The 23,635-nt window shown below is 41.1% G+C and overlaps 1 protein-coding gene across 13 annotated transcripts in view; it reads left to right on the top strand.

Moving 5' to 3' along the window:
• LOC138757498 (TBC1 domain family member 1-like) overlaps positions 1-22,539 on the top strand; it is a 312,814-nt gene extending 290,275 nt beyond the window's left edge. For 12 of the 13 annotated variants that reach the window (XM_069924959.1, XM_069924956.1, XM_069924957.1 and 9 more), the window contains 5 exons: positions 13,580-13,824; positions 15,187-15,346; positions 16,028-16,197; positions 19,640-19,816; positions 20,529-22,539. In XM_069924959.1, coding sequence (XP_069781060.1) covers positions 13,580-13,824; positions 15,187-15,346; positions 16,028-16,197; positions 19,640-19,816; positions 20,529-20,708 — 932 coding nt within the window. In that variant the 3' untranslated portion in view covers positions 20,709-22,539. The remainder of the gene's footprint in view (positions 1-13,579; positions 13,825-15,186; positions 15,347-16,027; positions 16,198-19,639; positions 19,817-20,528) is intronic. The other variant, XM_069924958.1, reaches the window with a different exon arrangement.
• Positions 22,540-23,635: the final 1,096 nt, after the last annotated feature.

Raw genomic sequence — 23,635 nt, 5'->3', positions numbered from 1 at the left:
TAACGATGTGTTTTGTTGTCTATGGCATGATACTATCACTTTAAAGTTGGTTGTTTTGTATTTAAATTCAAACTTAGCTGAAAAGTTGTAAGATTGAATTGACCCATATGTAAGTTTTGCGCAAAGCAATTAATTTTAAATTTTGCACCACTAAAATGTTTTGCCATGCTTTTTCTTTTAATACCTGATATGGCTCATGTTGGATTTTTCCACACCTTCGTCTTGTCTCAAGTGGATGTTTGTAAATCTTCACAGAGATCAGCTCACATTTGTATCAATACAGGAAGATGTGGTTGTGATCTTTTTGCATCCAGAATCCTATGCATTTTCCAGCACGAGTGACAGCTCAGAGGGCTTTAGCTTAAACCCCTGAGTAGCCTTGAGATTTATTTATGCTTTAAAAACAATTTGGACAGTGTTATTTTACCTCAGAAGAAAGATCAACATTCACCTTGCAGTCTAGTTTGATGAAAAAGATGGAACAATTTTACATATTGGAATTTACTGAAGTCTTCACTGGGATTTTGGGGCCCATGTTCCTATTTCAACTTTTCAAATTAAAGCAGGAATCAAACATTTGAATTTGTGTGGGTGTGGATAAGATTTGAGTGAATGTCATTAGCTTTCCATTTTACTTCTTTTATGGTTTTTAGACTGCAATGTCGGGAAAATTATGGAAAATTTTAATATAATTACTGCCGTGTGATCATTCACACTGGGCGCCTTTTTAGACAGTAAGTACCTGAGTGCAACAGTCCTGGTGGTCGGACGTGCAGTAGAGTGAATGACCGACAACAAAATTATCCCGTACGATTTACACTGCAGGCTTCCTCCTAAAAGGTGTAAGAGTCTTGCAGGATAAATCGCGGTGCAGGAATTGACTCAAAATTCCTGCACATTCCTTTTTAGACTGCTCATTTAGTGGTAAAATTCCTTGAATGTGCCGTTACATGCCTGCAGTCTAAAAACAAAATTAGATTACTCTGGTAATGGTGACTCATGGTATTATTGAACTTTTGGATCTTTTATCCCTATTGCCATGCAGATACTGACAATTACTCTTGCACTTTAAAGAAGTCTTGCAACCTTCTCCATTACTTCACAGAACTAGAATTGACATGTCAAGTCAAGAACCAGGCATATGTTGAAAGGTCCTGAACCTGAAATATTAAATCTCTTCCTCCCTCCACAGGTGCTGAGTATTTTATGCTGTATTTTGGAATTCCAGCCTCTGCAGTTATGTGCACTTCTCCCAAAGTGCATTGAATAAGAAGCAGAGAAGATATGATTTGGAAGAGGTTCAATCCATAGGCTCCCTTAGCTCAGAATGAGAACTGTTGCATCCAGCCCATGCACCAGCTTTTACATAAATAATTATATGTGAAGGGCCGTCAGTTCGATGAGATCCTGCAAGTTTTGTACTTCGGTTTTATTGCTAAAAGCCAAAATTGTTCCATGTGCTGTGATGAATATTCTGGGGGGGGGGGGGAAAAAACTCTAAACCAGCAAATCTACCAAATGACTTTGAAGCATGAAATTTGTGGAAAGGAAGGGAACAGTCTCCATTTTATAGTGACAGAAATCCAACTAGCCTGGAGTTTCCCGACAGTGAGGAGATGCTGTGGTTGCTGCTCGACCACCTGCTAAGTTTGCATTTTTTTTAATGGTCTTTCCAATGGCAGTCTTTTCTTTGGCTTGGCTTCGCGGACGAAGATTTATGGAGGGGGTAAAAAAGTCCACGTCAGCTGCAGGCTCGTTTGTGGCTGACAAGTCCGATGCGGGACAGGCAGACACGATTGCAGCGGTTGCAAGAGAAAATTGGTTGGTTGGGGTTGGGTGTTGGGTTTTTCCTCCTTTGCCTTTTGTCAGTGAGGTGGGCTCTGCGATCTTCTTCAAAGGAGGTTGCTGCCCGCCAAACTGTGAGGCGCCAAGATGCACGGTTTGAGGCGTTATCAGCCCACTGGCGGTGGTCAATGTGGCAGGCACCAAGAGATTTCTTTAGGCAGTCCTTGTACCTTTTCTTTGGTGCACCTCTGTCACGGTGGCCAATGGAGAGCTCGCCATATAATACGATCTTGGGAAGGCGATGGTCCTCCATTCTGGAGACGTGACCCATCCAGCGCAGCTGGATCTTCAGCAGCGTGGACTCGATGCTGTCGACCTCTGCCATCTCGAGTACTTCGACGTTAGGGGTGTAAGCGCTCCAATGGATGTTGAGGATGGAGCGGAGACAACGCTGGTGGAAGCGTTCTAGGAGCCGTAGGTGGTGCCGGTAGAGGACCCATGATTCGGAGCCGAACAGGAGTGTGGGTATGACAACGGCTCTATATACGCTTATCTTTGTGATGTTTTTCATTTGGTTGTTTTTCCAGACTCTTTTGTGTAGTCTTCCAAAGGCGCTATTTGCCTTGGCGAGTCTGTTGTCTATCTCATTGTCGATCCTTGCATCTGATGAAATGGTGCAGCCGAGATAGGTAAACTGGTTGACCGTTTTGAGTTTTGTGTGCCCGATGAAGATGTGGGGGGGCTGGTAGTCATGGTGGGGAGCTGGCTGATGGAGGACCTCATTTTTCTTCAGGCTGACTTCCAGGCCAAACATTTTGGCAGTTTCCGCAAAGCAGGACGTCAAGCGCTGAAGAGCTGGCTCTGAATGGGCAACTAAAGCGGCATCATCTGCAAAGAGTAGTTCACGGACAAGTTTCTCTTGTGTCTTGGTGTGAGCTTGCAGGCGCCTCAGATTGAAGAGACTGCCATCCGTGCGGTACCGGATGTAAACAGCGTCTTCATTGTTGGGGTCTTTCATGGCTTGGTTCAGCATCATGCTGAAGAAGATTGAATGGCAGTATTCTTGCTGAAACTGCTCAATAACCTGCCAGACGAGCCGCTCTGCAATGCAGAGCCTATGGGCCGAATAATATCACATGAGGAGGCCTAAACAAGCTCTGTCCTCAGTGATGATAAAAGAAAGTAGATGAGAATTCAGGCTTGGCCAGCTTTCACAGCTGTCAAATTATGAAATGACACTTTGGGTTCACAACTTGTACAAGAGATGATTACATCACTTTATGTTACTTACAAGGCACATCCATTTTTTTTTTAATTTTTTTATTTTTTCACACCATAAATCACAATAGCCATGATATACACTTTTTCTTTTTCACACATTTACAGTGACTTTTTCTCCCCCCCCCCCTCCTCCCAAGCCACCCCCCCACTCCCCCCCCCCCTCTCATCCATTTTAGGTATACAATCTAGGTTGCATTAATTCAGTCAGACAATGTTGTCATTCAACAAAAATACACCAGAAATTCTACTGAGTCCATTCTTTTCTTTTCTTCTCCTTCCATCAACTTAGGTAATGTTTGTTCCCAGTAGGTTTTCGCTATTGTATTTAATGTAAGGCTCCCATACTTGTTCGAATATTTCAATATTATTTCTTAAACTATATGTTATTTTTTCTAATGGAATACATTTATTCATTTCTATATACCATTGTTGTATTTTCAAATTATCTTCCAATTTCCAGGTTGACACATCCATTGAGGGTCAGCAATGCAAGCAGTCATGATATGAGGTTTGTCAGAAGGGATTCTGAATCTGGAGCCTGAGCCCAATTGAAGGTGGTGGGGATGTAGGGTGATCACACAGTCATTTCTTGCAGATCCCAGGATGACCAGCAGAAAACACACAGTGGGGGCATCCAATGGAAGAAAACAAGCAAAGTGTCTTTAACTAGGTGTGTGTGACTGAAACTCCTCACTTTGTGCCTGTTGGGGCAAAGGAAGTGGGAAAATATCAAAATAAGAAGAAATTTAAAGGATATGGAGATTTCAAGAGAAAACATCAGTAGTCAAGAATCGAAGCCGATCAGCTGGGCTGAGAACTTCAATGTCTTTTTGTTCATTGCCAGATTCTCTACTCTTGGAGAAATGTGTACAACAGTGTACCCTGTCAGTGAAACAGGTCTCAGAATTGGGTCACCTCTCTCTTTTGTCTTTTGGAGCATCAGATTCCCCATCATCATCATCTTGATAGTTTACAGTTAATGCCTGGTGATTTGTCGCTCTGTTCCAAACAGCTGGGCTGGTCTTGGATCCGCTACTGAAATCTCATCCCATTGGCAGGACTCCAGAATTGAGCCCGATCCAAATAAAAGAGGCAATATTTCATGAGATTAACCCATTCCCTAAGAATTTACCTCTTCATATGTAGAGAGTATAAAGATCACTTTAAAAATAAGGAGACCTGCAAATGAAAAACTGCCAGTGCAAGTCCTTTGTGTCCTAATTTATAAGTTTCACAACACTAATTTTTTTGTCGTCTTGGTGTCCAATTGTTAATATCTTTTTTGAAGTAACCATATAACCATTTACATCACAGAAACAGGCCAGTTAGGCCCTACTAGTTCGTGCCGAACATCATCTGCCACTTAATCCCATTAACCCGCATTTGGCCCATAAGCCTCCACACTTCTCCCATCCATATACCTATCCAACCTTTCCTTGAATATTAACATCGATCTCCCTTCTACCATCACTGCCAGAAGTTCATTCCATACCCCCCCCACCACCCTCTGCGTGAAGAAATTTCCCCTTGTGTTTTCCTTAAACTTTTCCCCTTTTACTCTCAATCTATGCCCTCTTGTTGGAATCTTCCTCACTCTCAGTGGAAAAATCCTATCCACATTGACTCTATCCGTCCCCCAGGTTAGACCATTCCACATTAAACATGGCTGCTGCAGGATGCTAAGTGATATTGTGCAGCAACTTTTATGGTGATCCATAAAGAATTTGAAGTTTAATCAACTTAAAAAAAAATCTTAAAATGAGATTCCATTGTTTTCTCAACTTTTTGCATTCATCATTGTTCAACCAGGCCAATGTTCCCAACTTTGTGCACAAGTAGAATTGACAGTTCGACAATTTTCCGAAGCCTGCGCCCACCATGTAACCAGGGGCAGTGCCAGCAATCCGGCGCTATATAGAACATAGAACACTATAGCACAGTACAGGTCCTTCGCCCCTCAATGTTGTGCCAACCCATATATTCCTTAAAAAGAAGTACTAAACCCTCCCTACCCTGTAACCCTTTATTTTTCTTCTATCCATGTGCCTGTCTAAGAGTCTCTTAAATGGCCCCAAATGTTTCAATGTCTACCAAGGCTTTCCAGGCACCCACAACTCTTTTTTAAATTACTTACGCCTTGATGTCTCCCCTAAACTTCCCTCCCTTCACTTTGTACTCTGGTGTTTGCTATTCCTGCCCTAGTAAACAGGCACTGGCTGTCCACTCTTATCTATGCCTCTCATAATCTTGTGGTCCTCTATTAAGTCTCCTCATCCTTCTATGCACCAAAGAAGATCGTTCCAGCTCTGCTAACCTTGCCTCATAAGACTTGTTTCCCAATCCAGGCAACATCCTGGTAAATCTCCTCTGCACCCCCTCCATAGCTTCCACATCCTTCCTATAATGAGGTGACCAGAACTGAACACAATACTCTGTCAGTGGTTCTCAACCTTTTTATGTCCACTCACATATGGTATGTGAGTGGAAAGAAAAAGGTTGAGAATCACTGCTCTAAGTATGGTCTCACTAGAGTTGAAGAGTTGCAACATGACCTCTTTATCCTTGAACTCAATCCCCCTATTAATGAAGCCCAGCATCTCATTGGCCTTCTTAACTATCCTATCAACCTGTGCAGCAACCTTGAAGGATTTATGAATTTGGACCCCAAGATCCCTCACTTAGAGAACCGACCATTAACTCTGTACTCAGCTTTCTGGTTTGTCCTTGCAAAATGCATAACATCTCACTTAACTGGATTGAAAGGTGTTTGTACTTTCTTCCTGTGTCTGTGTGGGTTTCTTCTGGTTGCTCCCTGTTTTCTCCCATCATTCAAAATGTTAAAGGGGTTGTTGATCAATATGGTGTAATTGGGCACCACGGACTCATGGGTCAGTAAGGCCCAAGATCTATGTCTAAATCTAAATTTATTTGATATGGAATCCAGAGAAATGGATAGAGTTCAAAGGCACTATTTGCCACACTTTTGCTCATAATTCTCATCTTTGAAGAGGTCACATTTCACTCAGAATGGGGTTGTCAGGACAATTTTATGGACTTTTCCATTCTTCACTGTTTTTTTAATATGTGATTTTACATATGAGCCTCCCAGCAACAACCTAAACTTTGTTACAGCACCCCAGTAGCCAAGAAATAAATCTGTAAATTAAGCAAGAAAGTTTTTTAAAAAAAAAAGCAATTTTAAAAAGAAATCTTTGCTTCTGGCCAAGAAGATACCAACTGGAGCTGGGTCCAATTCTTCAACATCGGCTCTGGCCAGATTCAGCGATGGTGACTCCATTCTCAACATCAGGTGTGCTGCCTTCTGCATCGAAGAAGTTGCCTCGATGCCCAAGTGTGCTCGGTGCAGCTCTGTTTTGCCTACCGGGCAGGAGGGGGGGTCATCGACCAGGAGCAAGGACCTCTGGCTCTACAATTGTAAAATGTCTGGGTGGGTTATGGCAGTGTCCAGTGAAGAGGAGGTGTCGGGTAGCAGCAGCACCAACTGTGGGGAGGTGATTCCATGGTCGTCTTATATACCAAATCTACGGTGAGCAGTTTTGAATTTAAGGCCTAATTTTTGTATCTGGCATACAAGTCAACCCCTAATTTTTGAGGGTTTCAAGACTCGACAAACTCTGAAATATGCAAAATTCCAGTGTCGGTCCCCCAAAGTGAGATGCTCAGACGTAATGACTGCTGACAGGTTGTGGGTGTTACTGAGATAGATGATGGATTTGCAGTGGTTCTGCAAATGCAAGTGATCAGACCTTACTTTGACATGGTATCGATGTAAAGACTTGACCCATCAAGAAGTGATTCAAGAGTGAATACCTGGCCAGCTAAAACAATGGATATTTGTTCAGAATCCAAGGAGTCATAGTTTGCTGTTCTTGATCACCAACCAGCACGATCGGTGTGCTGCTGCCAAATTATTCCCAATGTTTCCAGTCCTCATAACCGCCTGCCAATTGTTGTAGTCACAAGTCAGGTCACTGTAATCATGTGTCAGGTCATAATTCTTTGAGTCATACAGTACAAAGCAGGCCATTCAGCCCAATTTGTCCATGATAACCAGGTTGACATTCTGTGCTGGTCCCATTTGACTTTTTTAAAATTTAGATATACAGCACGGTAACAGGTCATTTTGGCCCATGAGCGTGTACCACCCAATTGACCTACAAATCCGAGGTACATTTTAAATGGTGGGAGGAAACTGGAGCCCCTGAAAGAAACCCTCGCAGACATGGGGAGAATGTACAAACTCCTTACAGACAGCATGGGATTCAATCCCCAGTTCCGATCAGTGGCACTGTAACGAGTGTTATTGACATCTGTACATGAACAAATTGAACCACTTGTTCAGGACTAGCTCAATTAGGTACAGTTGAAAGTTCAACGATGTGGAGAGCCAAAGGCCTGACCTCTGTTTTATCAGTACAAATTTGTGCCTCCTCAGTGGCAAGATGGTATTCAACATGAAATTGATCATTTTAATAAATTGTCCTCTCAATAAAGTGGTGAGGAATAGAAAATATCTGTTATCTGATACAAGGTAGAAACTGACCCGATTTTGGGTGGTGACCATGTGCTTAAGATGAGGAGGGCTATTGAAGTCATGCTTCCTGATTTGGTTTATGCAAAGTCTTTACTGGAAAAAAATGTACTTGACTGATTTTATCTTTTTCACAACATGTATGAGATTCTAAAAGCGTATTTTTTTCCTTATCACTAAAGTGACTAAAGGGACTCTCTTTTGCTTCTCTTTCTCTCATACTCTAAGAGGCACCAGGCAATACTAATGGCGACTGTTTATCTGCCTTACAGCTAGCAAAAGTTAACTATATCATGTATGTTGCATTTTAATGCATAATTAAATGAGAATAAAAGGAACCTTGAACCTTGATTATGATCTTCTTTAATCAGGTGGGAACTTCAGATTGAAGACTGGGAATATTTATGGAGCCTACTCTTCCGAGTAGTTTAATTGTCCACCACTATTCATGATTGGATGTGGCAGACCCAAACCCTCCAACACTTTTCATTGAACCCGGGCTTGTCCCCTAGTTTGATGGTGATGGAGCAGGGGGAATCTGCTGGGCTTTGGGATTGAGTACAAGTCTGCTGCTGCGTCTCCTTGAGACCCTGTCATGAGCTGCCGGATCTGTTTGTACACTGCCCCAAGGTGAGAGTGCCACGCAACGTGATTAAGTGTATTTTGACTGTGAAAGCAGGATTACCCCTCCACAAGGACTGAGCAGGAGTCACACTTGCTGATAGTGTTGTGGACAAAATACATCTGCAGCAGTTAAGTTGGGGAGGATGAGATCAGGTTTCTAGTCTATTCCCTCACCACTTGTCGCTGGTTCAGTCAAGCACCAATGCTATTTAGCACTTGGCCAGCTTGGTGAGTAGTGCTGCTACTGAACTGCTCCTGGTGGTGGATGTTGAAGTCCTCCACCCAGAGTTCATTCTATGCCTTTACTACTCTCAGTATTTCTCCAAAGTGGTGTTCTGTGTGGAGTCGTATTGATTCATCAGCTGTCGCAGATAGCTTGATGCTTTGAGATGTCATGGGATCCACATTCAATGTTGAGGACTCTCAGTTAGTTCCTTCCTGACTAACGCCATTTTTGTTGGATCTACCTTGCCAGTGGCACAGTACGTAATCAGGGATGGAGGTGGTGACTGGGGCACTGACATGACCGTGACTGTCACACTGCTCCTTGAGTAGTCTGTCAGGCAGCTCCCTTAATTTTGATTCAAGGCCCCATAGTCTTGGTGAGGGGAGGTCAACAGGGCAGATTTTGCCATTGTCATTTCTGATCCCTCAGCCAATTCGGGCTGATCCAATGGATTTATTTCCTTGTGGTTTTCAGGCAATGTATTCACAATCAAGTGGGTAGCTAGGCCATTTCAGAGGTCAGTTAAGATCTACCCCATTGGAAAAATTAACTGAAAGGCAAACTTGGGAGATGTGCAAATGCAGCAGTAATGGTACAAAAAAGAAAATGCTGGAAACACTCAACATGTCAGACCTTACTAATGAAGGTTCTTTAAGGGGAAATGTTAACTCTGCTTCATTTTTCGCAGATGATGCATGAGCTGCTGAGTGTTTCTTTTTATTTTGGATTTTCAGCATCTGCGGGGTTTTATAGTTTTCAATAGTGTTGACTGCTAAGTCTAAAGTTTTGCTTTTGGAGCAATGTTTACAATAATTTTTTTCTATCCTTACACCATCTGTGACTCGTTTTGAATGACCCCATTAGCACTGGTCATCTAAAATCTTGATATCTATTCTATTCCTCCATAATGGGGAAAGTAAGAATGTCTCATGTTTGTGTAACGCCTTTAACATTGTAAAAGATCTCAGAATTAATCCAATCTATATTCATTATCCAACTGTATCCATTCATTTACTGTTGATTACAATTAATATTCTTTAATTTTTTCCACACTGAACATATTAATTATCTAATCCTCCTGCAGGATATTAAGCTGAGTCATTACATCTTGATCTTCTCTCGTGGAATTGTGAAAATTTGGTAATTTACATTTTTAGACAATAAGGGCACTTAACTGATTAATATAGTTGATTTGTCTTGGGGAAAATGAATAAATTGCCATCTGTCTTAAATACAATTAATAGAGTAAATCCAAAGCTTTCTTTTTACTAGCCCAATCTCTTTATCACTTGACATGCCAGGAGCTTTCTTATTTTAATCTATTGAATATACAACCATTTGTGTATAATCGACAACGAGATAGACAACAGACGCTCCAAGGCAAATAGCGCCTTTGGAAGACTACACAAAAGAGTCTGGAAAAACAACCAACTGAAAAACCTCACAAAGATTAGCGTATACAGAGCCGTTGTCATACCCACACTCCTGTTCGGCTCCGAATCATGGGTCCTCTACCGGCATCACCTACGGCTCCTAGAACGCTTCCACCAGCGTTGTCTCTGCTCCATCCTCAAAATTCATTGGAGCGACTTCATCCCTAACATCGAAGTATTCGAGATGGCAGAGGCCGACAGCATCGAGTCCACGCTGCTGAAGATCCAGCTGCGCTGGGTGGGTCACATCTCCAGAATGGAGGACCATCGCCTTCCCAAGATCGTGTTATATGGCGAGCTCTCCACTGGCCACCGTGACAGAGGTGCACCAAAGAAGAGGTACAAGGACTGCCTAAAGAAATCTCTTGGTGCCTGCCACATTGACCACCACCAGTGGGCTGATATCGCCTCAAACCGTGCATCTTGGCGCCTCACAGTTCGGCGGCCAGCAACCTCCTTTGAAGAAGACCGCAGAGCCCACCTCACTGACAAAAGACAAAGGAGGAAAAACCCAACACCCAACCCCAACCAACCAATTTTCCCTTGCAACCGCTGCAAACGTGTCTGCCTGTCCCGCATCGGACTTGTCAGCCACAATCGAGCCTGCAGCTGACGTGGACATACCCCTGCATAAATCTTCGTCCGCGAAGCCAAGCCAAAGAAAGAAGAAGGAATGATGTAGTGTCATTGGAGGCTTAAATCCAGCAAAGAATCTTGGAGCAGGTCATACTATAATATTGTGTGGGGAACAACTACAAATTGATCTATCAATGTGTGGCTTGTGCTTGGTACTGATATTCATTTCCAATGGTAAGCTTGTTAGACGTTGACTGAAGTTGTGGACATACCAGGAGCAGTGTGGTTAGCGCAACGCTATTACTGCGCCAGTGACCCAGGTTTTAATCTGGCGCTGATTCTGACGAGTTTGTTTTTTCTCCCTGTAACCTGCATGGATTTTCTCCAGTTTCCTCCCACTCTCCAATGTGGTAAGCTAATAGGGTGTAATTGGGCAGCATGGGTTTCAATGGGCTAGAGGGGTCTTCTACCATGCTGTTTCATTAAAATTAAACATCACATTCAATAGCTGTTGACCACACAGTGTTTATTTGTGTGTAGAGTTAATCAAGGGAGGTAAAAGTAAAGGACTGGGAGAAAATATGTGCTGAGATTGTGATGCTTGTGGAACCTGGGTCCCTTTGTGCAGTGGAGAAAATGAGAAGCGATCCTCTGTGATGAGGCTCATTCCAGTGTTTTTGATCTTTCTCGTATGGTCAATGACAGTGAGCCTATTATCAAACTCCATTTCCTACTATTGGTTGTTTCTTACATTGTCACTAATCTATCAATGAGTAGGCCACTCAGCTGTCGAATCCACACAAGCTACCCCTCGCACCCACACACTGCCCACTATTAAACTTTGTTTGATAGGTTTTATTTAGTGGGCAAGGTACAAGGGTAACCTTGGATAAAGCAATCCTCAAAAACTTATTCTCATGTACTCTTGCGACATAGCAAAAAGTTTTTCTCTTGGTAATTTCTCTCTGTAAGGGAATTCTGATTATATGAAAGGCAGAGATAAAGGGTTGTTTTAATTAACTGGAAATAGATGTTACATTGTTTGTTACATGTGTAAACAGAAAAGGTTGCCTTGCCAGTTTCCTGTAAGCAGCCTCTCCCAATGAATCATTCTCCTTGGTAATAGGTTCATTTCTCTATACCTTTGTGTTTATTGTCACATGAATTCAATTAAAGTAAATCTTTATTTCACTTCTCTCTCTTTTCACTCTTGTGAATTCTATTAAGGGCAAATTTCTGTTATCTGAACTGCTGCAATATGGTGGTAACACTGTATGTCTGTAAACCTTAGTACAGTAAACAGACTGAGCTTTGAAGGGAAAAAATGGAGTGTTTGAAATGCTGGAAAAATTCTTCTTTCTTTGGCTTGGCTTCGCGAACGAAGATTTATGGAGGGGGTAAAAAGTCCACGTCAGCTGCAGGCTCGTTTGTGGCTGACAAGTCCGATGCGGGACAGGCAGACACGGTTGCAGGGGAAAATTGGTTGGTTGGGGTTGGGTGTTGGGTTTTTCCTCCTTTGCCTTTTGTCAGTGAGGTGGGCTCTGCGGTCTTCTTCAAAGGAGGTTGCTGCCCGCCAAACTGTGAGGCGCCAAGATGCACGGTTTGAGGCGTTATCAGCCCACTGGCGGTGATCAATGTGGCAGGCACCAAGAGCTTTCTTTAGGCAGTCCTTGTACCTCTTCTTCCATGCATCTCTGTCTCGGTGGCCAGTGGAGAGCTCGCCATATAACACGATCTTGGGAAGGCGATGGTCCTCCATTCTGGAGACGTGACCCATCCAGCGCAGCTGGATCTTCAGCAGCGTGGACTCGATGCTGTCGACCTCTGCCATCTCGAGTACTTTGACGTTAGGGATGAAAGCGCTCCAATGGATGTTGAGGATGGAGCGGAGACAACGCTGGTGGAAGCGTTCTAGGAGCCGTAGGTGGTGCCGGTAGAGGACCCATGATTCGGAGCCGAACAGGAGTGTGGGTATGACAACGGCTCTGTATACGCTTATCTTTGTGAGGTTTTTCAGTTGGTTGTTTTTCCAGACTCTTTTGTGTAGTCTTCCAAAGGCGCTATTTGCCTTGGTGAGTCTGTTGTCTATCTCATTGTCGATCCTTGCATCTGATGAAATGGTGCAGCCGAGATAGGTAAACTGGTTGACCGTTTTGAGTTTTGTGCGCCCGATGGAGATGTGGGGGGGCTGGTAGTCATGGTGGGGAGCTGGCTGATGGAGGACCTCAGTTTTCTTCAGGCTGACTTCCAGGCCAAACATTTTGGCAGTTTCCGCAAAGCAGGACGTCAAGCGCTGAAGAGCTGGCTCTGAATGGGCAACTAAAGCGGCATCGTCTGCAAAGAGTAGTTCACGGACAAGTTTCTCTTGTGTCTTGGTGTGAGCTTGCAGGCGCCTCAGATTGAAGAGACTGCCATCCGTGCGGTACCGGATGTAAACAGCGTCTTCATTGTTGGGGTCTTTCATGGCTTGGTTCAGCATCATGCTGAAGAAGATTGAAAAGAGGGTTGGTGCGAGAACACAGCCTTGCTTCACGCCATTGTTAATGGAGAAGGGTTCAGAGAGCTCATTGCTGTATCTGACCCGACCTTGTTGGTTTTCGTGCAGTTGGATAATCATGTTGAGGAACTTTGGGGGACATCCGATGCGCTCTAGTACTTGCCAAAGCCCTTTCCTGCTCACGGTGTCGAAGGCTTTGGTGAGGTCAACAAAGGTGATGTAGAGTCCTTTGTTTTGTTCTCTGCACTTTTCTTGGAGCTGTCTGAGGGCAAAGACCATGTCAGTAGTTCCTCTGTTTGCGCGAAAGCCGCACTGTGATTCTGGGAGAATATTCTCGTCGACACTAGGTATTATTCTGGAAAAATAAGTACTGCTGAAAATCCTCTAAATTAAAGAAAATTTGAGTATGTTAAGCAATCAAGTAAGAACAGTGCAATATCTTTTTATGCCTTTTAATGTGCTTTGCATTCTTCCGCCTTTTAAATTATCCCTGTTTTAGTTTCTATTATTCTGGACATTTGCTGATGCTCAGTGAACCAATCAAAAGATAATTGAAGCTTATTGCAATCCTTGTTTTGATGAACTGAACTGTTTTATTTTTCCAGGCCGCACATTTCCAACACATCCTTATTTTACCACTCAGTTGGGTGCTGGACAACTTTCGCTATACAACCTTTTAAAAGCCTATTCTCTGCTGGATCCAGAGGTGGGCTACTGCCAAGGCCTTAGTTTTGTGGCAGGAATCTTGCTGCTACACATGAGTGAAGAGGATGCTTTTCAGATGCTGAAGTTTCTCATGTATGATATGGGCTTGAGAAGGCAATATCGTCCAGACATGATTATTCTGCAGGTACAGATATTACATTGCACTAATTCTGCAGTCTTGTCTGAATTAATACTTTAGTCACTGAAAGATGGGGAGTTGCTTTCTGCTGAAGATGACTATGCAGCTGTTTGTTTCTATAACCTTCAGTTAGGGAAGGTTATAGAAGAAGAGAAAATCTATTGGACCAAAGTCATAGAAATGCATAATTGGTAACTTTGATAAATATTGTTTGTGTGCTTTCAGAGCCAGAGGGAATGGATGGGGTAGGGAGAGAGCAGCAGGTTGACATCACCCAAGCAGAATTATGGGAGTATTTCAGAAATTTCAAAGTTTTCAATGAATTTGTGGGGGGACTGTTCAAAATGTGTCTAGATGCACCTGATGACACTGATCATTTATCCTGAGCTATATTTGATGCCAATTGGGGCCTGTTCACCTGAGATTTGAATTCAGCAAGGGATATTTTCTGAGTGAGTGACTGGAGAGCACTCTGCAAGTGGCTGGTGACTCAGGTTGCAAAATTAACCCCTTCTGGTAATGAAGCGAGGAAAGATATCTTTACTCGAAATGTGAATCCCTGGAGATCTTTCCCAAGGCTATAAACAAATGTTCAGTTGATGAGTCAATAAATTCAAGACTCATCTTGTTAGATTCTTGGAAACTAAGAGATGTAATAGGACAGAAAAGTCAACAGTGGTCTAATTAAATGACAAAGTCATAGAACATTGCAGCACACTATAGATCCTTCGGCCCGAATTGTTGTGCCCACCTACATAAATCTACTTAACAATCTAAACCTTCCCTACCTTACATCCATATCCCTCTATTTTATTGCATCCACATGCCTGTCTAAAAGTCTTTTAAATTACCCTATTGTACCAGGCTCCACCACTACCCCTGGTGATGCATTCCAGGCACCCACTATTCTGTGTAAATAGAAACAAAAATAAAAATGCCCCTAAACTCTCTTCCACTCCCCTTCTATACATATCCTGGGATAAAGTTGCTGTTTGTCCACCCTATCTATGCCTCCTATAATGTTGAGTAGAGGGGGATATGAGGGAGTAGTATTATCTACTACTGCTTGCGTTATGATGGAATTATGACAGTAGAGGAGTCTATTTAAGCTATCAAATTTTGAAATTCTGCAAGTCTAGCTGCCCTTCTCCAGTATTCCTGAGAAAGCTCAGTGGAAACCTTTTGAGAAATAGCTGTTTGGATTTTTCCAGAGAGCTCTGCCAGAACTGTTCAAGTTACGGCTGAAAACCAGTTGAAGTCTGCTGCATTGCGGGGCCCTGCACCCAAGAACAATGGTTACAGAAGCTGCTTAATGTTGATTCAATTGGGTATGACTATCAATAAATTATTCTTGTTCTGGGCTTACAGATACAGATGTACCAGCTTTCACGACTCCTCCATGACTATCACCGAGACCTCTACTGCCACTTTGAGGAGAATGAAATTAGCCCCAGCCTTTATGCTGCCCCATGGTTTCTCACTATGTTTGCCTCACAGTTTCCTTTGGGTTTTGTCGCCAGAGTGTTTGGTAAATATTATTGCTCATTTTAAGTTGCAATTCTTGACACTGTAAAGCAGTGGTGCTCAACCTTTTTCTTTCCACTCACATACCACTTTAAGTAATCCCTATGCCATTGGTGCTCTGTAATTAGTGAGGGATTGCTTAAGGTGGTATGTGAGTGGGAAAGGAAGGTTGAGAACTTCTGCTCCAGACCCAATTGTTATTGGAATATTTTGCTTGAGAAAAATTGTCATTGGCCCATTTCCTTTGAGTTACGAAATAGTTTACATAAACAATTAGATACGATTAAAACAGTGGTTTTCAAACTTTTTCTTTCCACCCACATACCACCTTAAGCAATCCCTTACTAATCACAGAGCCCCTAGAAAAAGGTTTAGAACCACTGCTGTAATGAAAATCATGCAAGAATTGAGATATTAAGAGAAAGGTTGTGAAGCAAGTTCTATTCTTTCCATTAGTAGAACTGTTTTCAAGTTAGCAATATAAAGCAATAAACAGTTCAGCAATTTCAGGACTTTTTTTCCACCATAATTACGTGAATGAGTAAAGTTGTAAAGCTTCTTTCATTCTTTACTTTCATTATTATTAATTGAAGAAATGCAAGTAGAGTTTATTTTTAAAATATCTCCCCCCTCACCAAAGTCTATTTTAAATGCTGTGTTACGAATATTCTTGTTTCTTTTGCAGATATGATCTTCCTTCAAGGGTCAGAAGTCATCTTTAAGGTAGCTCTTAGTCTGTTAGGGAGCCACAAGCCACTAATTCTGCAGCATGAGAGCCTAGAATCGATAGTTGACTTTATAAAGTGCACACTCCCTAATCTTGGACTAGTGCAGATGGAAAAGACAATAAATCAGGTATATTACCTGGATTATGCTGTTAAATCATTCATTGATTTGTATATTTTATGTTGCCTCCTGTTTATCTTTCCTTGGAAAGATGGTGTGGTGTACAATTAAGAATAACAATTGCAGGCAGATTTCTTGGAAATTAAATTGAGGGGTTGAAGGTTGGGTGTGGTCACAATGATCTGGTTGTCCTTGAATCACTAAGCAATTAAGAAGTAAATGGTATGTTGTCCTTTGTGGCAAGAGTTTTTATGAACTGGTTCAAGAATGTCTAGCCACAAGTACACAGGACCTTGCTGGGAGAGCACCTGGAGCATTGTGTACAGATCTGGCCTCCTCACCTAAAGAAGGATATACTTACATCAGAGAGAGTTCACCAAAGGTTCATCAGACTGATACAAAAAAGATCAATACAATTGAACTCTCAATCTCAATTGGGAAAGTGTGTTGTCCTGTAATGAAAAATTATTCAGACTGAGTCCATATTCTTGACTTCAAATGGTAAGATGTCATTTTATTGAATGATGCAAAAATCTGACAGGATTTGTCAAGGCAAATACAAAGGCTTCTCACTGATTAGACTCAAAATAAGGGATTAATTGTTTAGGACTGAGATGGGAAAGCATTTCTTCATCCATTGTGTGGTGAATCTCAGAAATCTTGCTGAATGGTATTTTAGTTAAGCCATTCTCAACCATTTTTTGGCTATGACCCCAACCCCCAGGATTCCGCTCAAAGCAGTCAAGTATTGGTTTCTTTAGTATGTCTTTCCTACTGTTTACATCAAAAGCAAAAATATGGTTAAGTGAGGTGAAAAGATTAGCAGTTATTGGTGCTGGAACCAATAAATGGTGGGCCTGTAGGAAGAAGGAATGGGCAATCATGAGGTTATTCTCCACCTCTTGCAGCTTCCAGTCTGCGTCTCTAGAGTTTACTTGGTAGATAGCTAAAAAGATCGAGGAGAAGGTAAATGGGAAATCTGAAGGTTTGTTTCACAGAAAAAAGCCAATTGGCTGCATTTGCATCAGAAAGGATCTTGCATTTATTTTAATTAAATTTAGACATAAGGTAACAAGTCCTTTCACTCCACAAGCACGTCCTGCCCTAATACACCTATTAACTGACAAATCATGTATGTTTTTGGAGGGTGGCAGGAAACCTGAGCATCTGGAGGAAACCCATTCAGGTCACAGGGTGAATGTACAATCACCTTACAGGCAGCGCCAGATTCAAACCCAGGTCTCTGGCAATGTAATAGCAAAATATTAACCACTGCACTAACCGTTCCACCCTAACCACTTAGCAGACAACCTAAGTTAGAGAGGGTTAAACATTTAGCCAAGATAAATGCGTCAAAAAAAGTGGTGGAAATTACCAGTTGTTTATGCTCCAGCTGTTAACACTTGTTTATGTTCCAGCTGGACTATTTTACTTGAGAACATAAGGCTGTTGCATTTAGCCCGTGACAGTCTTCATATCAGATATTGCAGAAAACATTTAGATATGGGGCATGTTGGGATTTGAGAAATACTTAAAAGTTCTATTTCCTTTCATTTTTAAAAATCTTCCTAAATTTGTGCATAATTTAGAAATTTGTGTATGTTTTAGTTTTTCTTCCATCTCCAGTGCTTTTTGTGTGTATACTCAAGGCATGTGTTTACTCAAGGCATGGTTTTTGTAATGAATTGCATATGGACAGTATGATATCATGCCTAGTTTTACAGATCTATATGTTCTGGGTGGCATAGTTAGCGTAGGCATTGGCTTTAACACAGCGCTAGCGACCTGGGTTTGAATGTGCCGCTGTCTTTAATGAGTTTGTACCTTCCCTCTGTGATGGGCTTGGTTTTTCTCTGGGTGCTCCATTTTACTCCCACCCTCCAAAAGCATATGCAGTAGGTAGATTAATTTGGTCTCATTGGGTGACCCAGATTTCATGGGCTGGAAGAGCCTTCTACCATGCTGAATCGTTAAATTAAATTCTTCTAGGGTGCTTGGTGATTGGGCAACTATAAAAGGATGGAAGTCTTCAAGTGAACATTATGAATACTGATGAAATATTGATGAATTACGAATAATCACATGAGGAATATCTGTTTTGGAGAATGTAGCATAATGGCTCAAAAATTCCTTCAACCAGCCAAAAGCATGTGTCTGCTATTAATTAGATTTAACTTTTGCCCTAACATTTTCAACTAGACTTTGCACTGAAACTAGTGATATGCTGTGCAAACAACACCATGTTTTTTGCAGGACATCTGGGATTTGGGTGAACAGCTGTGGTTCTGCTTTCCCAATCACGCTAAACCATTCTGAAATTAATATTGCATGATTGGAGCAAGATATTGTAAACTAGAATGGGTGAATTCGGTATCAAATCATGTACAGGAAATGAAATGGAGTGAAAGGAGGAATGGTCAAAGGGACAGCTGTGAATAGTTAGGAAATATCATGGAGTTGCACAGGTGCAGCACAGAATTTCAGCTCATGAAGTCCATGCTGACCTTCAACCCACCATTTTGAATCCCATTATCTTTATTCTCCCTACTTTCTCACAAATTTCTGCTCCTACCAGATTCTAACCACAGGAGGAAACTTGCAGTGGCCAACTAACTAAAGGCCTGCACGTCTTTGTGTGTGATGTGGGAAGAAACTGAACCACCAGGACAAAATCCTTGCCGTCACAAGGAGGACATGAGAACTGAGCCCCTGTACTTGTAATAGTCAACTTACAGTCCCATGGAGGTTGACTGGTAGTGGTGGTTAAGTGGTTCTCTAACTACGAGATGGTGGGTTTACTTGTATCTATGTGTCGGACTTCCATGGTGCTGACAACACTGCTTCACAGCTCAGGGCTAAGTGACGGCTTCTTGATTCCATGTTTAATATTGCATCTCCCACCATCTGAAGAAACTATGGTAGTTTCACTTAATTGAAATTGTGATAAGCTTTATCATTATTGTGAGAGCATTATTCTGCTCTTCATTCATAAAATTTAGCATACATTTCTAACACTATAACCCTGCAATGCCCAAATTCCCTTGCCTTTATCAGATCAATCATATTTTTTACACTTAACGGTCTCAGTGTTCTTTCCTTGGAATCCTCGCCAGAAGAAATTCAGACAAAAGGCTGACAGCCTGCCCTGCTAACTCAGTTTCTCTCTCCTTTAAAACTGAGAGAAAAGAAACAAGTTAATCAACCTCAAACTGTCTCTCCACAAGGATGGCCATTCCAGCATTTTGTTTTTATTTCAGATTTCCAACATCCAGCTTTCTGAAAATAAAGAATATCCAGAACTGTTTATATAAGGGATATTTGGAATATTAACAGATAAGATAAATGGTGAGAAATAAAATGGGCAATAGAAATCCTGTAAAGCAGGCAGATTAATATAAAGTAAATGTAAAGAAAACTGGGTGTTTGAAATAAGCCCTATTAATTTGTCCAGGTTTTCGAGATGGACCTATCCAAGCAACTGCAGGCCTATGAGGTTGAGTATCATGTTCTTCAGGATGAGCTAATAGATTCTTCTCCCACAATGAGTGAAAACGAACGATTAGAAAAATTGGAAAAGAGCAACAATAGTTTTCGCAAGCAAAACTGTGATCTCCTGGAGGAGCTTGAGGTATGGTGCGAAATTTAATCAATGTGTTTATAAATATGAAGCGCTAACATTGTTAATAACTGTGTAGGCTTCACTGGTGCAGTATTTTGAAGTTTTATTTCAAGCCTACGATACAAGGAACTTGTTAATGACATGAAGGGGACAATAAGATCCAGTCATCTGGAGCAAGAAACAAATTACTGGAGGAACTCAGCAGATTAGGTAGCATCAGTGGAGGCAGAGGGATGGCTGATACTTCAAATCGAGAATCCAAAACATTGACCATCCTACTGCCTTCCCAGATGTTGCCTGACCTATTGAGTGGTTCTAATAGTTTAATTCCCCACTGCCTTGGTTGTATAGGCATCAAAGTTTAGGCTGCGCCATTTAGGTGAAAAAGATTAACTGAAGGGAATGTTTCGGGGAGCTGACAAGCTGGCTTTTTTAATGTGAGATGAAACTAAGGTCCCACCTGCCCTTTTCAACTTCTGTTTGAAAAGAGCATCAATTTAACAAACAATAGATTACATGACCAATCATTACACTCGGCATTGCCTTTTCATCATTTGCTTAATTGTTTTTGATATTCTACAATACATAATAAATGTTATTGTTCCCCCTACATTATGGTCCTGTCTGTATTTCAGAAGTATTCCTTTGGATTTGACTGCCCTGAAATTGTGAAAAGTGCTTTATAAACTCAACTCTCTATTTTGTTTGTTTGTTTGTCAAGGTTGCTCATTCTAAGATTGAGAGTTTGGAAGCTACAGTTAACACCTTGCTCTTGAATGAAGGGAAGTTAAAGCAAGCCATCCATACACTCGAGTTGGAAAGAGATGCACTCGTGGCTACAGTTGAAGAATTTCATAAGCAGGTTCCCAGCACTGAGGATGTCTGGGACAGCTCTTACTGAAGGAAAGGATTATAAAATGTGATGCACTTTAACTGATGGGTATAAAATGAGAAAAGACATTTTGATGACTAGGATTCTCATTGCACCACCAGGCAAAATATCTAAATGTGGATTATTTGAAGGCACAACAGTACCACCTTGTTCAACAATGTAGACACAGTTCTGATTACTGGATCATCACCTGCTGTCAAAAACAAATCAGTAGAACATTTATTTCTATGAATATTGTGTGGATTTATTTATATCTAATGGTTAAACCCTTTGTTTATTTTGGACATTATGAGATCAATGTGCTTGAAGGGTTCTCCATAATACCTTGCAGGTAATCATTATCTAGAGTGAACTATCTACTTGCAAGGTCATCATGACATTTAAACTTTTATGACTGCATCTGGTCATTCTATTTCAAAGTTTCTGGGATTATGTTGCTTAAAGAAAAAGTCACACTAACATTCCTTATGCCAATTAATTGGAAAAGTTTAGATTTCTTCACTCGCCTCCCACGTGTGGCTCATTTCATTTTTGCCCTCAGTGGCCAAGATTAGTATAATCTTGACTTTAAAAAATCAAAAGCTTTTCTAAAGGATGCTCTAAATGTTAATTCAAAAATAAGAAAGCTGAGAAGTCAAATTGAGCAGTTTCTTTTGCAAAATTCTAGACCACCCACAGTGAGAAAGTGGCATCTTCTCCATGTTCCTGTGTTCATATATCAGCTTTATGTGAACAGAAATAGCTGGTAAATAGAAATAAATATTTATCATAGTTTTATGGCAAATAGATCAAGTACCAAGGCCAAATTATTTATGATTTATTTCCCATAAACCTGGTTATTTAAACTAGCAGTCAATGACATAAAAAAATAGATGTGGTTTAACGGTGCATGGTCTATAAATCTGAAGTATAGACTTCACATCATCAAATGACATAGGTTTGATCTATTCCAGTGGTACCCATTGATCTAATTGTCATCAGATGATATATTTTAAGAATCTCTTCACTACTTTAAATCCTTGCTCTTGTTCTCTTACCTGAATTTGTTTGAAATATGGCAAAATATTTGGATGAGAATGCTTGGGGGGGGGGGGGTTGGTGGGGCAACCCCTTTAAAAGAAATTGGATCATACTAGGTTAAATAGATGAGATTGATTGTATCTTATTGACACAATCTTCTTCATTCTTCACTGGAGTTTTAAAAGATGAAAGGAAAGTAATTTTTCCTCTGACCATTTAAAAAAATATATTTTATGAACAAGCTAATCAAAGATTAAATCACAAAGTTCAGAGAAAATAGCTGTAAAATATGTGACCGCGTAATTCATTTTCCACCTGAGAATTCATCTGAGATTGATTCTGTAACATTAGGATTGGAGGGAGACCAGAGATGATGAAAATGATGCATTATTACTGTCATCATCTCAGTTCAATCTCTAAAAGGAAGCCTGCTGCTGCTGGAATCTGGAGCAAAAGAAGGACTGTCTCTGCTGGAACAGCCCAGCAGCTCGAGCAGCATCAGTGGGAGAAGTATGATCAATGCTTCAGACTGGAGCCCTTCATCTGGATTAATGAAGGTTTCTGACCCAAAAATTCTTCTTCTCCAACTGAGTTCCACGAGCTGTTGGGTTTTTTTTTGCCATGGGGCTGTGCAGATGTTGAACAGTCTTCCAATATTATGAATGTGATATATTCAAACACCAGTATAATTAACTGTGCTTTATCTGTTCATGTGCCTTTTTATATAGTTCTGATACGTCGGTAATAGTATAACAAATGAGGGGCTAAACTGTGTTTCCGAGCAATGGTCACATTAAACGGGTTGTCGTGATGTTTTGAATTTCTTGTTTTGTATTATTTGAGGTTCACAGCCATTCCTGCTGAGGCTTGCATTTCTTTTTCATTAGTTATGTGCCATGAGTTATTTGGGCCTGATAGAGACCAGATTGAGCTTTGAAAATCATGATTGATAAAGAGTTTTGTCACGTATATTGTATGATGCACAGAGGCACCAAAATTCTCACAGCCAAACGGGAACTTCATTTTTAAAAGCATATCAATTTAAATTGAAAAGAGATAATAAGTACAAAAGATAGGTAGTTAATCTTCATCAGTTACTGCAGTGATTTTTAAAAAAAAATTGCAGTCATCAGTGTGCAATACTGAAAATCAAGTTGTCTCATCCCATTACTCAGTTGGCAGAGGCACCGTAAAGTAGTTTAGTGAAGGACTTGGACTTCATCTCTCGACAGTTTAAAAATAGTTTCCAGTTTACCAAATGTGAATTTGTTTTTTTTTAAACTAATTCTTGGTTGACTCTTTATTGTGCATAAAAGTGAATTATAACTTTTTAGTACTTGCAGTTTGTGTCAAAATTATTCCTGTTGCAGCCGTTCAGATATTCAGAGGGGTGAGGCAGAAAGAGGAAAAGGATGTACTTCTGCAGTCCCCATGGAGAAGGAAATTAGGTTAAAATCTCTCCTTGGGTGTACAGAAATATTTGGTGGTCTTTGTTCCCACTGAACAATGGGTTGAATAGAAGTGAAATTAGTTTACACATGCAACACAAAACAAGTTGTAATGGATGAGAACCTGGTGCAAATCGAAGAGAAATGGAGCACGAGGTAAACTGGGTGGCTAATTTTCTCTTTGCTCGTTCAACAGTTATGCAGAATTCTACAGCACCAAAATAGGTCATCAGGCAAATGTTCCAAGCCAGCAGGTGCACTGCAGGTGGACTTCACCATATTCCTTTCATGTTCCTGACACTGGCATAGGAATGTAATAAACTTTTCCATCTACTTTTTATTTCTGACAAAACACTCTGTTTGGGGAACGTCCCTGAAGTGGGGGATTTCTGCTGTAATTTTGCAAAGCCTTTTCAAAACACATTTTACTGGTGTAAGTCATTAAGGACAGATCTAGTGGCTTTATGG

This window comes from Narcine bancroftii, chromosome 3 (assembly GCF_036971445.1).
Source record: "Narcine bancroftii isolate sNarBan1 chromosome 3, sNarBan1.hap1, whole genome shotgun sequence".
NCBI lineage: Eukaryota > Metazoa > Chordata > Chondrichthyes > Torpediniformes > Narcinidae > Narcine > Narcine bancroftii.
Note: the sequence above shows the minus strand (reverse complement) of the source record. Positions and strands in the feature narration are given on the sequence as shown.